Source organism: Daldinia decipiens (assembly GCF_022478715.1).
Source record: "Daldinia decipiens strain CBS 113046 unplaced genomic scaffold F4813scaffold_9, whole genome shotgun sequence".
NCBI classification, from domain to species: domain Eukaryota; kingdom Fungi; phylum Ascomycota; class Sordariomycetes; order Xylariales; family Hypoxylaceae; genus Daldinia; species Daldinia decipiens.
In genome coordinates, this window is record NW_026054552.1 from 821,694 (window position 1) to 837,363 (window position 15,670).

The following is a 15,670-nucleotide window of genomic DNA, read 5'->3' on the forward strand; positions in this document are numbered from 1 at the left end:
TTATATACCAGACTGGACAGAATTACATGATATTTCTTTTTCTCACTTTTGCGCCAGTTGGGAAACGAGCTTATGAAAAGAGTATGTTAGCAAGACTTAACCTAAACCTTGTACTTCAGTATCAACGCTTTTTGGTTTGTTTACATACGAAAAACGTCTTTCTGCTTTACGTTTTTCGGTATTCTGTCTTGTGTCTTTCTATTTGATAGATGTATTAATATACCTGCGAAAAAAAGTAAAGCAGAAGACGTTTTTTGGTAGTTATTCTGTTTGGCGTCTTTTTATTTGCTAGAAATATATTAATGTACCTACAAAAAAGCGTCTTTCTGTTTTCTGCTTTCTGCTTTCTGCTTTCTGCTTTCTGCTTTACGTTTTTTGGTATTCTGTCTCCTGTCTTTCTATTTGACAGAAATACATTAATGTACCTACAAAAAACGTCTTTCGGTTTTACGTTTTTTGGTATTCTGTTTCGTGCCCTTTTATTCGATAAGAAATATATTAATGTACTTACGAAAAAAGGTGCAAGAGCGTGGCGTGGCGTTGCGTGGTTGGGCGTGAGGTCATCTCAGCGTTGATTCGACAGCAAAAGGGCCAATCTTGTCAAAGAATATGCACGAAGAGAGCCTCATTGTCAATTGTCATTTCTGGAATTCGGAATTTCGAATTCTGAATTCTCGATTCATTGTATACCTATATACTATTACCATTTACGGTTTTTGGTAATTGGTGCTCTACGGAAAATCGTAGTTGTCAGTTGTTAACATCGCCCCTATATAGTTAATCCTAATAAAACTTCGGCTTCATGTCTTCTTGTCATAAACGATTAATTGGATTATCATGGAATATGTGTTCCAAATATCTTCGGTATATCACAATCTTGACGTTTACTTCTAAACTCATATTATAGGCTTGTTGTGTTTACTAGGTACTGACTTATATAAAGTCGCTGACAGGTCAACAATGCCTAGCAACTCAAATGTACCACCTCAACGACGCCTTCGCTTGCTTGCCCTTGGTGAGTTCCTATGTTTAGTTACCTATCCAACCGCAAGCTAGACAGCCAAACAGAGCTAACAATAATCGTCGTAGATGGAGGTGGAGTCAGAGGCCTCGTTAGCTTGCTCATATTGAAGAGATTGATGCACCTTATTAACCCCAAAGAACCGCCAAAACCCTGTGATGTTTTTGATATGATCGTTGGGACAAGTACTGGCGGTCTCATCGCAATAATGTTGGGAAGGCTTGTGTGTACACCCCTTTTCCGCTTTCAAGTGTAGTGCTTACTGATGTTTTTTAGAGGATGGACGTGTCATCATGCATCGAGGCATACACTGACATGTCTAAGGATGTCTTCAAGATCTCATTATGGACGAAGATCCTAGGCCGTACCTTCTTCAATATAATTGGAAGGGCAACGTTTGATTACAAAGTACTTGAAGACAAGATCCGTGGCTTGGTACAAGACCGTCTTAGGGATACAGACGCAGCCCTGCTCGAGGAGGACCCTGAGTGCAAGATGTAAGCTATGAGTACTCGGGCCGTCCGTTCATATCTGGAAGAATGCTTAAATCTAGGTGCTAGGTTTGTCTGTGCCAGCATGTCGAACGCAGACACGCGACGACTAAGGAACTATCATTCTAGTATCGAGGAGGCCTCGAACTGCCGCATCTGGGAAGCAGCACGGGCAACATCAGCAGCGCCTACTTTCTTTGACCCTATCACCTTCAGCAGCGGTTGCACATTTCGTGACGGCGCGCTTAGGAGTAACAATCCGATATTCGAGCTTGTCGATGAAGTCCAGACCGCATTTCCGGATCTAGAGGTATCCTGTATAGTCAGCATAGGGACGGGAATACCGGGCCCTATAACCTTAAGAAATAGCCTTATGTCGGTAGCTAAGGCCTACGCGAAGATCATGACAGATGCAGAACATGTGGCTGAACAATTCAAGAAGATATATTGCTCGCCTGATGCTGGATTTAAGGGCAAGTACTTCCGTTGTAGCCCTACAGGTATAGGGGACGTGAGGCTCGATGAGTGGGAGAAGGTGGATGTCATGATAAGTAGTACCGAATCTTATCTACAAAAAATGGCCGAAGACCTCAAGGATTGTGCGACGCACCTCAGATGAGAACAGATCGAATGTACCAATGTATGAAGTGGCAGTGGTGGGAATATGATAGGTAGGTATGGATCTAACTCGGCGGGGTGGATCATGTGATATAGCCCAGCTATTAATTGCTTATTCAGCATATGTATGGGATTCAATCCGCTCTCTTCTAAATAAAGCGGGTACCGGTAAATCGTCTGCGGTGGTGGGGCAGAGAGCGGCAAGCGGTTACATTCGACAATTACTAAAGTATACCTAGGTATGGAAGGAACTAGGTAAAAATATACGTATTAAGTTGTTAAATTATTTAACGTGACGATAAGGAAATCCCAAGTTCCAGTCTCTAGATCCTATGGTGGTACATGAAAGAGTTAAGACACTTAGTGTAGTTAGTATAGTTAGGTAATTATTCATACATTACTATAAATTAAGACTCTATAATCTTCTAATTCGATATAATCATCATACATAGTAATACAAGATTTCAATGCCCTTTAACCTGACCTTTTAAAGCTTACCCCCAGCCGGCATTGCCGTACGGTCTATCAAACATATGCGCCATGCTTCTTTAACCAGACCTACTCAGCGTACACCAACTGCTCCAAGTCAACATATATTCATGTCATCACGCAAGGGGAAAGACCACGACAAATGAGTACGCTAATGAGAATCTTCACTCTTGGCTTGGATAGAAAATGAAACAATTGCCATGCGTGCAATGTGCTGTATTGTGGAGACATCACCGCTCCGTCGCGGATCATACGGATCGAACGGCTCTTTCGTCGCTGGTAAATGCCAACCTCCAACCCCCATGACACGAGACGCCAAGGCAAGCCTCAGAATTTGGACTGAATCGCCTATCTAAAATGCTCTGAATCCGAGTCCTCTAATGAACAAACCGGATCATAGCTATTACATTCGCCCTTAAAGACGTGCTAACCGAACGAGCGAACGTAGAGGGGAAAAAAAACACAGCTCAGCCGCCCAGTTCCTTTTCCCTTCTTTGCCGCTGACCAGGAAAAATGCGAGTATGCTTCTATCCTTTTACATGGATGATAAGAGCCGCTTCTGTTAGCGCTCACTCGCAGTGCGCATGGCGCATGGCGCATCTATTACCTATCCTGTTTTGATGCCTGCGCGGTGGAATCCTGGTGCCGTGGTCCGAAGTATCGAGACTAAAATGTATACTGAAAAATACGAACTCGAGAATAAAAGCGAAATGCACGAAATCATAATTTTACCGGAACACCATGCAAGATGAAATGAAACCTGGGTCATGAAGAGCCTGACTGGTGCTTTGAATATGGCTGGTAGCGAAGCAGTCTTCTCGAAAAGGTGGCGAAGAACATCAGGGTCGTCATCTTCTGTAAAGTTGAGGACACCAAAGGGACGAAACAGCCCATAGCGATCGGTTATCGGCCTAACAATAGAAATTTCATCCCTTAGTCAAGAGACGGCGCTCGTGAAGAGCAGCATCACTTAGAGACCTTCTTCGCCAGCTTTGCAGAGCTTAATTTCGCGGCCCCATTCCGACTTGAGAACTTGCGATGCTGTGATACGTCGCGCAGGATTGGGATCTAGGATAGAGTAGATGACATTGCGACAACGAGCCTTCATGTTATTTGTTAGGATTATAGTAACCATAAGCTACTAGAAAATTGAAGGAGACTTACGCGGTGTAATGACTCGATTGGGCCATAGCCTTCTTCATCGCGGCGTCCTTCGAGGTACCGCTCGTAGAACTCATCCTCATCCTTCTTGGCAACGCGCCACAAGTGTCGTCCGGTTCGCATCGCCATATATATAACACCACAAGCCCAGACATCAACGGCACGAGCATCGAATTCTCTGTCGATGTATTCCTCCGGAGCGATATAAGGTGCAGAGCCGCATAAACCCGATACCATGTGAGCATCGTTTTCCCACGCCATTCTGAAGCATTCACCGTTGCCGAAATCCGTGATTTTTAAGGCACCATGGCTCGTTAGAAGTAGGTTCTCAGGCTTTAAATCGCGGTGTGCGACTCCCATCTCGTGTAGGTATTCAACGCCGCGCATCATTTGCTTGAAGTAACAATCGGCTTCTATCACCTCCAGCTTCCCAGCGGCGAGGACGAGCGTGTAGAGATCACCACCGGAGCAATACTCCATGACCTCGCAGTAGTCACCTTTTTGGTCCTTAAGTAGATCTAGTGTATGTATGACATTAGGGTGACGTAAAGAGGAAGATATGCAGAACTCTGCCGTCAGGCGTTTGCTATACTTTTTCTCCGTTTCCTCTGGCCGGCGGCGAAATTCCTTAACTGCAAAGAGCTTCTCTCCGTTCTCCATCTTCTTATGCGATATTCTTACGATGCCGAAAGCACCACGACCCACCACCTCTTGGCATTTGCCATACTTCTCGACTAGAGTAATGCTGTGGTTTGGACCTCCTCTCTTGTCGCTGGCCAGTGACTCTTTCTCCTGCTTAAGGGTGTCAACCCAACTGGAGACCAATGACAAATCAGCTTCAGCTGGCTGGTCTTGCTTTCTCCCAAGTAGAGACTTCCACATATCAGAGAGCTTCTCTTGTCGCTTGCTACCCTTGAGATGATGTTCATGGCCGCCGGGAACTTCTAGATTTACAACGAATCGCTGGTAGGGTATTGGTTTAGATGCGATAGGCGGATCAGCAGAGGATGGCTTACGAGCCGGTCCGCCCGGCTTTGCGGGCGTGCTAACACCAGTCTGACTGGGAGAAGGGCTCGGAACGATGCGCTTAGATGGTTGCGTCGTATCGACAAGGACGGATCTAGGCATCTCTTCCTTATTGGAAAACATTCGGGTTAACCTGTCCTTGATGGAAGCCTTCTCGGGTTGCTTCGGCTGAGCCTCGGCATGGGAGGCATCGCCAACGGGTTGGCCATTTTGTGGTCGTAATTTCGGAGATCGCGTGGAAAGTTCGACGGATTTTATGGAAGATTGCTTGGAGGCGCTGGGAGAGACCGTCTTTTCCGAAGCGCTCGACATCTCTGAAATCGGCATTGCGAGTTCGTTAACTAGGGCGGGACGTTGTAGTTATGGATCAAGTCTCGAATAGGAAAAAAGTGACTTGGCGACGGAGAAACGGCGTGGAGAGAGAGAAGGGTCAGTTCGGCGAATCGAGAAGGTTAGTTGGCGGCTCGAGGTCGCCTTGGTGGGCTGCGCCCAAGTGTTGGCGACACTAAAGACGGATTGCAAAACAGCTTTGATCGCGTTTGGGGGATTTTCGCAATAGGGAAGCGAGAATGAAAGAGAAATTAATTAGAAGCGGGCGGATGGCAATTTGTAGTTTCCAGTGACAGGAAAGTTAATAATCAAAGTAGGGCAAGAGTGTGGGGAGGCGAACTGGGCTACTGGAATACTGGAATACTAGTAGTGTGATACTAGTAGTTTAGCAGTTTAGCTCTAGGCGCTGCAGAGTTTAGGTCGTCCAAACTATTAAAAGTGGTTATGGTGCGGGTTTGCTGTTGCTGTTGGAGAGAGCTGCTGGAATCTGGAGACAGGCCCGGATATTCGTGTGGGTGGTGGATGGCGGATGGCGGATGGCGGATGGTGAATGGCAACGTGGGAGACAAGAAAAATAAATAAATAAGTAACTAATAAACAAGTCTCGAAATGTAGAATTAAAAAGAGGCTTTAAACGTAAGGTATTGTTTGTGTCTCCCTGATGAATAGCGAATAGCGTAGAATTGAATATTAGATAAAGTTTAAGCCTTGTCTTTTAGCGCCAATATCGAGTTCCAGTTGAGCAGGATGGTGTCTAGGTGATGTCGGTACAGCTGGCAGCTGGCTAAGCTACATCCATGTAGGTATCTTCTTTCGGTAACAGTAAGGGGGATCTAACGATGTAGCCGGTAGCAGGTAGCGGGTAGTGTGGGTAAGTCACACAGTAAGAAGGGAGAGATTTAAAGAAGAAGAAGAAGATGATGATGATAGTGATGACGATGATGGTTTGGTTTCAGTTTCAGTTCTAGTTCAAGGTAGGAGGAGCACGTCGCCAACGAGCCGATTTTGGACAGCAACGTTATGATGATTTTCTTATAGGCGAATCGATAGGAACCTTGGAAGGGTTCCAGCTAATGTTAGAGGAGGCGCGAGCGATGGCTAACTAAACTACGTTTTGACGAAGTGAAGACTGTCATTGTCAGAAGCCAGGACCAAAGGGAGTGTGCGCGGAGGACGGAAGCAGCTAGAATTAAGATTCGTGGGAAGCCAGGTTGAATCGATACAAGTGGAGAGAGGCCTCAAATAAACCAGACGGATTTTTTAATTTTTAATTCTAGGAACGAACCGATTGATTGTTGCTCGCGAGAAAGGAGGGCCAGAAAAAAGGGTATTGGACGCTCTGGGGTGTAGGTGATGTCAGGGTTTTGTATTCGTATCTGTCCGTATCTTCCATGTATGTATATACAATTGATACGCTTGCGTTATGCAGGGAAAATCAGCGAGGTAACTTTCCTACTATTAACTACCCAGGTATATGTTTATGTATGTGTGTATGTAAGTAGGTAAGTAAGGAAAGGTGAAGGTGATCATGTCTCTATGTAGTGTAGGTATGTAGGTATGACCAATACAGCGCGGGATGCATGCTAATGAGTGGGATGGTTTCTACCTTTCTGGCTGTCTTGCTGGCTGTACGGCTGTATGGCTACCTACATGTAGGTAGGTATGTACACAGTACTTTCCCGTTGCTGTTATACGTTGTATTTAACAGCTCACCTAAATTTTACTTTACGAAAGGCTTGTAGGCTATACATCGAGGTAGTCAGCTTTGACATTTCCTTACATGGATGTAACTTGCATTGCCTATTTGGGTACTGTACGTACATATGTACCGAAGACCAGTGAAAAACCCTGGGCTCAGCTGCGGGACGAGTGACGCACCTCAGATGCACAATACATGTATTGTCTAGCCCGTAAGTGAATATCATTTGGTAATTAAATATTAAATATTAATTGTAATACAAAACGCGACATTATATTGCTAACATAAAAGTTATATATCTGTACAAGCAACTGTAAGATGGTATCTCAAAATGAAAACTTGAAGATGTTGTTCCTTTCTATTTGGTTAACTAAGCTCTTAAAATCAAAGTTTTACCTGTTTGGCAATATACTCATGTTGTTGTGTCCGCGAGAGGGAACCCGAGGGACCCGTATCTTAGGTAGTACGTACCTAGGTATCTACCCCAGTATAAAGTGGTTACGCAAGAGGTCGCAACTACGATAGAAGCATCTGCACGTAACAGGAACTGCAGAAGCTACAATTGGTGGGCTTTCTAGGTAGTTCCCCAGTAGGCAATCTCGAATCTGCATGCGCAAGCTACATACCTTAAGGTAGGTACCTATGTACCTAGGTATAAATGGCTAGCCTTATTCGCATCTAAAATGAAAAGAGCATCGTGACACGATCCATCCCTTCCGAACCGTCCATCTAAGTCAATCTAATCATTTACTACCCATTTACTACCCTTCGACCTCTCATCACCCCCCCTAACCCCCCATCCTAAATAAGACGAAAGAGAAATAATATTCCCACACTCGCTTAATTAACTAAGGCATATGTTGCGTTGTATCGAGAATGCCACGAGGTCATCCAACCCGCCTAGTTGACAAAGAGCCTCATGCCAGATTAACAACGATTATTCCCGACTGACACTCTTGCTCCGATCTATCTCGTGAGCCCTGCTGCCTCCGCCCAGACCAGATAAATCTAAATATTATCATCGGTTTTATCGTTTCGTTTCGTTTCACCAAATAAAGACACTTTAGCTTTTCCCACTCATTAAGATATGTACCCTCTTTTCTTATGACGGAACCCATATGTCACGCATTTCTACCTTTTTTCTTTTATCCTGGTACTACTCTATATCTCATCCTCTAATTTTCTGTCTGACTACCGACTGTACATCAAAGGAACCTTATTCAAAATGGCACCATACCCACCTCGGAAGGACGACATCCTATCTAACTGATTGCAGTAGCTTACGGGAGCATCACAAACTGTTATCTGAGCGTTGCATGGTGATTTTTCTTCTTCTGCCGCTGACTACGTGTACTGGATGAGGCATTTCTCGCCCTCGACTAAGACTAAAAACCTAACAAGGAGATATTGGAACGACTAGATCTGGACCGCCTTCGTGCTGCAATCTAGCTCGGCTACGCCGCACTAAGACCACATATTACGAGTATCAATCGCCTTGAACTCGGCGCCATTCTAAACGCACAAAATAATCAATCCGGATACGCTCACCGCTACAAGATTGTCCCCTATACTACTACATAGCCTGCCGCTTCTCCGCTAGGCATTGCTTTGGTAGGTACAGACAGGGGAGCCCCAATACATATGCATCGATGATTTAGTAAAAAATGTCATAATTATTCCCTCTTTCCGTATTGTTACTGCACTGCTGCTTACAGAGCCTTGACTGCTGTTTGGTGGATCACTGTACATATTGCTATCCTTGCTGCTGTAGGCTAGTTATGAATTGTCGAAGGCTTTTTTTCTTCTTCATACTTACATACCTACCTAGGCAGCTTACAGCTATAGCTAACAGCTACAGTACATGCATAACCGAGTCGAGCACGAAAGCTTTCTCTTTTATGCGGGCCGGAGCTGTTCCACCCATATGCCAAGCTTTCCTCCCTTTCGCTCCCTTTCGCGCTCTTAGTTTTCTCTTTGGCCTATTATCACCCAGGAGGCCTCCAAACCGCCTCCACAGCAGCTGCATATCCGCTTATACGATTACATAAAATGGAGTGGATTAGGTAGATTTCCGCTCCGAATCGGTTCTGACATCCGGAAGTTTCCCTACATATGTGTACTACAGGTATATCGTAGGGCTACGGAGACTTGGCTCTCGACTAGATGAGATCTCAATTGGACCCAGGAGTTTGGGAGGGGTTGGCGAGTTATGACAGAAACTTATTCCGATCTACTCGGGAAATGAGATCTCGTGTGCGGCCTTTGATTACTGGAATGAGTGGCTCTTGGCCCCAATATGCAGCTATCGATGTCAACCACGATATTCCACTTCTACATACAGGAAAACATCGGGGCAATTCACATGGAACAGATTCCTAGCGGTTATCCCTCCGTTCGAATTGTCTTCCGGATTCATTACTGCTTTGGTAGCTGACGTCATGAATCTGGTTTTCACAATTTCACAACTTCACAACTTCACAATTTTACAATTTTACAATTTTACAATTTTACAATTTCACAAGCTTCTGTTTAAGCTTGTCCACATCTAACAAATTAGGATATCAATCCGACCAACGTACATATTTCAACCATCCTTGCGAATTAGTGCATATGGACACAAAACGATATCGGGAACACGCATTATCTGATCATCCCATCAGCAGCAACTGGACGTCTAATACGTCCCTGTCAAATGGCCGTTCCTTCATCTGCAACCATCCTGCGCGTCCCGCATCCGCGACGGCGCATTCGCAGGGAAAAGAAAAGGAAGAATAAGAAAAGGTAAAGGTAACATAACAATGAAATTCTTACATGTCCATCGACAAAGCCGAAGCGGACGGATTGTCAATGCCAAGGCTTTTGGCCACCATGCAATGAAGATCAGATGCCTAGATACCTAGAATCCCGATAACCACATGTCGCACAATGCGTTTTGTGCCGATCATTATGGCCATATTCGATGCTACTAACCTAATCTACGCCGCAAAGCAATACGGCTCCCCGTTCCCGACCTGAGCATCATACCAATTTTATACCGGTTCACTTTCTATTCACCATGCATCTCAGGTAATGATATTCAGGACTGCATATAATACATACCTACCGACTCCTGCGGTCGAGCTGGAAGCCTCCGAATTCGCATCTTGTGCCACACCGCTCGTACCGGGTAAGCAATGCTTTGAACTTGATGTTCTCCCACTCTTCTGCGGAGTGCTTAAAGAAAAAAGAATATTCATCGTCGACCGGTTAGATACGGGGTATCGAGAATAATGACGGGTACCGTGAAGGCGTACATAGTAAGAGGGCGCGTCTATCCGGTCTCCTTATCAATCAAGGCTCCTCGATATGTCGGATAGGGTTTCCATCTTGAGCCTGTTTAGGTAGTCATTATAACATCAGATGGTAACGTGAAAAGCAACCGGCCTTTGTTGTGCACCCACACGGCGCAATTAATTCAGACGAGATTACCGGGGAAATTATCGACTGGTTCTAGATGTTGGGGGTGCTATCCAGTCGCTTCGATCGTCACACGTATAGTATAGTGGCATCCCATGCCATCCCATGCCATTCACATACATGGAGAGACGGGAAAACCTGGGGATATACAACCATAGAACACCTCTTTGAGATGTCAAGGACCAGGGGACCAGAGGGGGCATTTCAGTCCCCTGCTAAGTCGTACGGTCGCTTAGTGGTGTCATATGCGGGATAGCTTTATATTGTACTTGCTATTTGGGGACAACGCCCAATCATCGGCGTAGCCATCCATGCGGGTTGCGGCTATCGCCTCAATAAATCCCTCGCCCCCATATCTATGCTAAAATATGTGCGGAACGCCGGTGTATCCTTACATACCTAGGTAGGTTTAAAAACGTGGGATATCGATGTTTCAGGCTGGTAAGGTAATCCCCGAAAGGTAAAGAAGTCTACGAAGGAGGTCAGGGATATAGAAAAGGGGGGTTTGCCGAGTCTTGTACGGTGGGAATATATCGTTAGCTGATTGACACAGCAGCAGCCTCCTAGATACATACGTTCAAATGTTGGCGTTTTCTTGCGACGGGCCGTTCCCACCCCGGTTATCAATTGCCGAAGCCAAGCAAGACAAGAATCAAGATTTCGAGTAAACGGGTCTGCAATCAGCGAGACAAAAAATAAAAATAAAAAGGGGCGCGGCGCCAAGGTCTGCACTTGGTTCGTTGGAATCACCGGCCGAAAGTGCCAGAAGAAGGCCAGGCTTGACGGGTGATCTAGAGTTGTCTCGCTTAACGGGACCGGCTTCTTTTATTATTATTTTCCCTTTAGGTGTGTGGTGCGGTAGTAAAGAAATCTGGGGTTAGGTTACCTCGAGAGGGTAGAGTAGGGCTTTGGAGTTGGTTACTTTCGAACTAACTAATTACCTAACCTACCTACCTACCTATACATATACAAACATGCATAGGCGGCACAGGACAAAAGAGGAGGAGTAGAAGCAGATGGAGGGAAACAGAGAGATGAAAAGGATTGCAATAGGAGGGACGGAGGGGATGTCTCCAGTCCCCAGTCCCCAGTCTCCAGTCTCCAGTCTCCAGTCTCCAGTCTCCAAAGCGCGAGGTGGACGATATCCCTAGGACTTACATGGTTGTAAGTCTTTTTCTAACAGACAAGCAAGCACACAAAAACAAACAACTAGACAGGTTTGACATATTTGCTTATCCCCCCCCCAGAATATCTACTAATGAAAAGCTAGATCGATCTTCATATCCCTCATCTCTATAAACAGCCTTGCCCCCTGTCAGTTACTATTATGAAACATCGGCGATGATAGCCAAACGGATGATTAGCGGTGTATGACCGCTTCAAAGACGTCCGTCAGCCTCGCCAACGTAGCCTACATTGTGTCTTCCTATTTTCTCAGCCTACTATATTCGTCAACTCATACACGTGCTCGAGATGTCGCGTTTTCTTTGGCCTGCCTACGTGCATTCCCTGCTGGTCGGCTGGCTAGTTGTCTTCCCTCCTCTTCCCTCCTCTTCCTTCCCTGTTGCCCTTCTCTTAAGTCAATACTATGTATACTGCGTATGCCATGTACAAGCACTGAGGTGTGGTGAGCTGAGCTGGCTTATTCCCGCGGTGAGGAATGCTGTCTAGGGAGACATCTGCATTCGGTACCAATATATCCATCAATATACCTTACCTATATACCAGCCTATACAGAGCATATATACACACATACCTACGCAGGAGCTCAACTGCTACATATGCAAGTAGGTTGAGCAAGTATTTCCCAAACCGGCAACGAGGGAACTCTCTGCAAGTAACGCGATGGTGTGCATGCCGTGCATATGCTACGCAGCACGTACGTATCATCACTCTGCCTGTCCAGGGGCTAGACACGCACACATACATACATACATACGGAGGAGAAGGGTAGGCGGGTGAGCAGGTGCGGCAGACAAATAGAATAAATGTGATTCACATAGTTATGCCCCAAATAAGTCAACAGCTCTCAAACCCCCTTCGGTAGCTGTATCCGAGTTTTAGGAGGGAGAAGCGAAGATCAGTTTGTGTAGGTAGGTAGGTGTTATATCTTACGAGTAGGGGAATTTTAACGGGTGCGTGGATGGGCAATGGAAGCTACTCTAACCTATCTCCTATATTCTCCTATATTCTCCTATATTCTCCTATCACATGTAATCCCGCGAACCAGCGCAATAAGGGAATTGTTATATTTGATAGTGTGGTGAGAACCGACAATCGTATCCGCCCGTCCCAAATCCACTTTTTCCTGCCTTTCCATCCTGGCCCGAAACGCCCGCTCTGCTTGATTACATATACGCAACGGCGCTTCTATCGCCCTTTGCTTTTGCTATTACCTGGACGGATAGCTTTAACAACCTAGAGGGGAACTACTCGCGAGCGAGCGAGTGACGCGTCATATCGTGACGGCTTGAATACGAAACATCAAACCCCCTTTTTGCCTCCTCTTTACGCTGCCCGCCCCGCCCAGAGACTTCAAAATGCTCACGAAGCGTTACTTCTAGTTCGTATTTCTTTCCTTTAGGTCCTTGGTCGCGGCCATGACTAGGTTCGCGAACCTATGTCCTGTCTCTTTGGCGGCATCGAATGCCTTCCTGGCACCATCCTGAACTTCATGCCCCTCCCGGTCCACGCGCTCCATCGTTCTGTCTATAAAATTTAACCCCCCTCCTGAAGCTGGCGAACTGGAGGTTGGTGACTTCGCAGCCTCCAATACCATATAATCGTCGCCGGTATACTTGCCCCTCTCTTGAGGCCCTACAAATTTCGTGAAATAGGTCCTAGCCCGGCCTTTCTTCTTATCGGAACGGATACGTTTGATTTCCGTCTCGAAAGCACGGTCATAGATATCAAAATCGATACCGGTAGGCGAGTCAGACACGATGTCAGCCTCAGTCTCAGAGGCAGTGAATCCGTCGTGTCCTCCCATGCCGATACCTAAGAAAAGCGGTGCCCTATCCGTTATGTCGTGAGCATGGCCCTTCTCTTCTGCCCCGGGCGATGCCAGTGGGTGAGTCAATGCGTGCTTTTGAGCTTCAAGGAAATCTCTGCGCTGCTTGATAAGCTCCGCAGCCTCTTCCGCGATCGATCTTTGATGTGTCGATTGCGCGATGGCCGAGACTTCTGCAATCGACGATGTGGTTGTTTCTGTATCTTCCGGAATAGCCTCTCGTACGATTTCCGGCGCGTGAGATATTTGAGCTACTTTAATATCGGGCGTCGCAACTCGACTTTTAGAAACGAGACCCTTAAACCGGTGAATTGCTTTCAACTAAGGTCGAACTCAGGTAAGTCTTTGGAAATGGCTTTTATAGGGACAGGTAGCTCTTACCACACACATCAGGTGGTCCATCTTTCGCGTGAATGCGTGGTTAACTTCCAGGGCATTCGGCGGCCCTACCATATCTGAACAGTTTTCTTCTTCGGAGAGCAAAGGATCAGAGCCTTCTTTTGTAACCCAAGGATGATTCTGCTCGATTTAGTATTCATTGTTTTAAGACTAGGTATTGGTAGACTTACTCTTATTTCTCGTAAAGTCAGTCTTGTCTCGTTGTTCTTATCTAGAATCCTGGTGATGAGGTCTACGAAGTTTGGATCTTCGTTATCGGAGGGTATTCGAATTTCCTCGGTACGGATCGCATCATACATGTCCAGCACATTGTCCCGCTTAAAAGGTAGTCCACCATATTTGAGACAGTACAAAGTAACCCCCATGGACCATATGTCAGCTGGTTTGCCCGGTACATCACCATGCCTGGCCTGGCAAAGTTCGGGTGGTAAGAAAGCAGGAGAGCCTGCAGATTTGCTGGTCATCATGTGATCTGGTTTCTCGAACATCTCGGACACTCCAAAGTCGACAATCTTGAGTATATCGTCTTCTGTTAGTAGGAGGTTGTCGGGCTTGATATCACGATGTATAATACCTTGAGCGTGTACTAAGACAATATAGAGTCAATGGACGTGCGACAGGACCCGTGCCTCGATATGAACTTACGGTATTCTATGCCCAAGATGAGATCGCGAAACCATAAACGACATTGTTCGTCGTCGTAGGGAGTTGCTTGCTCGTCTAACCCGACTTTCATAACAACGCCCTTCTTACACATTTCCAGGACCATGTATAAGGAGTCGTTTTCAGGGTCATCTAATACTTCGAATAACTGTACCAAGTTAGGGTGATTGAGCTTTTTCATGATGGCAACCTCCTCTCGTATTAGAAAGAGGGCATCTTTTGCTTCGGCAATTTCATGATGGCTGAGTTGTTTTCTGTGGGCGCTGTGAAGACCCTGTCCCGGACCAAGTGATCGCGGCCTCCCACCTTCGGGTCTTCTCAAGATATTCGACTGGGCTCGTTTTCGGAGGCGCAATTTTGAGAATTCCTTAAGAGCCTAGTTATACGAAGAGTGGTTAGATGGCTTCATGAACCCGAAACCGGCGGCGTGCGCTTACATATTCGGTTCCGAATTGGTCGGTAGCAAGATGTACGGCGCCGTAGGAACCTCTTCCAATCTCCTCTCGAATGGTGTATTGGTTGATGGTCTGTTGCGACCTGCCATCTGTCTCATCGTTCGTATACTCGGTCTTGGCGTTGAGGGTTTCCTGCGACGGGATCTCAGTTCACGACGACGTAGTAAGTTTCATTCCTTTCTCTACGGACCTTCACTTCGCGATGCTGAGACGGCGTCCTTTTGTGATGCCTCATGGGGCTTTTGAAATGAGATACGTCGGGCGGTGCAGACCTAGGCGAAGCGTTCGATGTCTTAGCCACACATCCATCCATATACATACAATCCGCTAGACGGCCAAGACAAATCGCGGGGCAAAACCGACGAAGTCTCGACTTATATAATATGCTTCGAAGACTCACAAGTGAGGGGCAAAGGACGGTCGACTGAACCCATCCGCATCTTGCTGAATCATAATATGCGGAGACAGGGGTAAGCTATGCGTTCTGTCGAATAGTCGTTCTTCGGATCCTCCTGATTCGATAAGTTCCTTGAGCGATGGCGTAGTGGCAGCCGAGGTTGTGTTGGATGAGGATTGCATCGTGGCGGTTTCGTTTATCTGTTCGAGGGAATGGCGAACATCAGATATTGAAGAGTCGATTCTGTTCTTGGCGCATGACTTTCCAGTTTGTTAATATAAATAAAAGATGAGGAACTTGAGGAACTTGAGGAATATGAGAAATATGAACGGCAAAAGACCAAAGATTAGATAAAATAGTAGAAATGATGGCCTTTTACATATGTATGTAAGTAACGGTTAGGTATCTTTCTGCACCATTCCTTCTTCTCACTCCCCCGGACCCCGGCACAATGG

General features: G+C 46.1%; 3 protein-coding genes across 3 annotated transcripts; 1 reads left to right on the forward strand and 2 right to left on the reverse strand.

Annotated features, from left to right (window-relative positions):
- Positions 1-960: 960 nt before the first annotated feature.
- On the forward strand, positions 961-2,131 carry F4813DRAFT_387740 (FabD/lysophospholipase-like protein; the record flags this gene model as incomplete). The annotated part of the gene is made up of 4 exons (XM_049246596.1): positions 961-1,015; positions 1,090-1,244; positions 1,298-1,518; positions 1,582-2,131. The coding sequence occupies 4 exons, from the start codon at positions 961-963 to the stop codon at positions 2,129-2,131; spliced, it is 981 nt and encodes a 326-aa protein (XP_049101599.1).
- A 1,458-nt stretch (positions 2,132-3,589) lies between these two features.
- Positions 3,590-5,118, reverse strand: F4813DRAFT_379841 (serine/threonine-protein kinase hal4; the record flags this gene model as incomplete). The annotated part of the gene is made up of 2 exons (XM_049245503.1): positions 3,590-3,721; positions 3,784-5,118. The coding sequence occupies 2 exons, from the start codon at positions 5,116-5,118 to the stop codon at positions 3,590-3,592; spliced, it is 1,467 nt and encodes a 488-aa protein (XP_049101600.1).
- A 7,222-nt stretch (positions 5,119-12,340) lies between these two features.
- Positions 12,341-15,550, reverse strand: F4813DRAFT_401626 (Pkinase-domain-containing protein). The gene is made up of 7 exons (XM_049248431.1): positions 15,219-15,550; positions 15,009-15,090; positions 14,801-14,950; positions 14,346-14,739; positions 13,871-14,286; positions 13,683-13,820; positions 12,341-13,622 (listed from the first exon to the last, which is right to left on the reverse strand). Exons 1-7 carry the CDS (start codon positions 15,395-15,397, stop codon positions 12,852-12,854), a joined length of 2,130 nt encoding a protein of 709 aa, XP_049101601.1. The 5' UTR covers positions 15,398-15,550; the 3' UTR covers positions 12,341-12,851.
- Positions 15,551-15,670: the final 120 nt, after the last annotated feature.

Coding starts and splice junctions, on each gene's coding strand:
- F4813DRAFT_401626 (XM_049248431.1), bottom strand. CDS start 15,397: ATGCAATCCTCATCCAACACAACCTCGGCTGCCACTACGCCATCGCTC. Junction 14,287..14,345: donor CATCTTGGGCATAGAATACC/GTAAGTTCATAT, acceptor ATATTGTCTTAG/TACACGCTCAAGGTATTATA. Junction 13,821..13,870: donor TGACTTTACGAGAAATAAGA/GTAAGTCTACCA, acceptor TAAATCGAGCAG/AATCATCCTTGGGTTACAAA.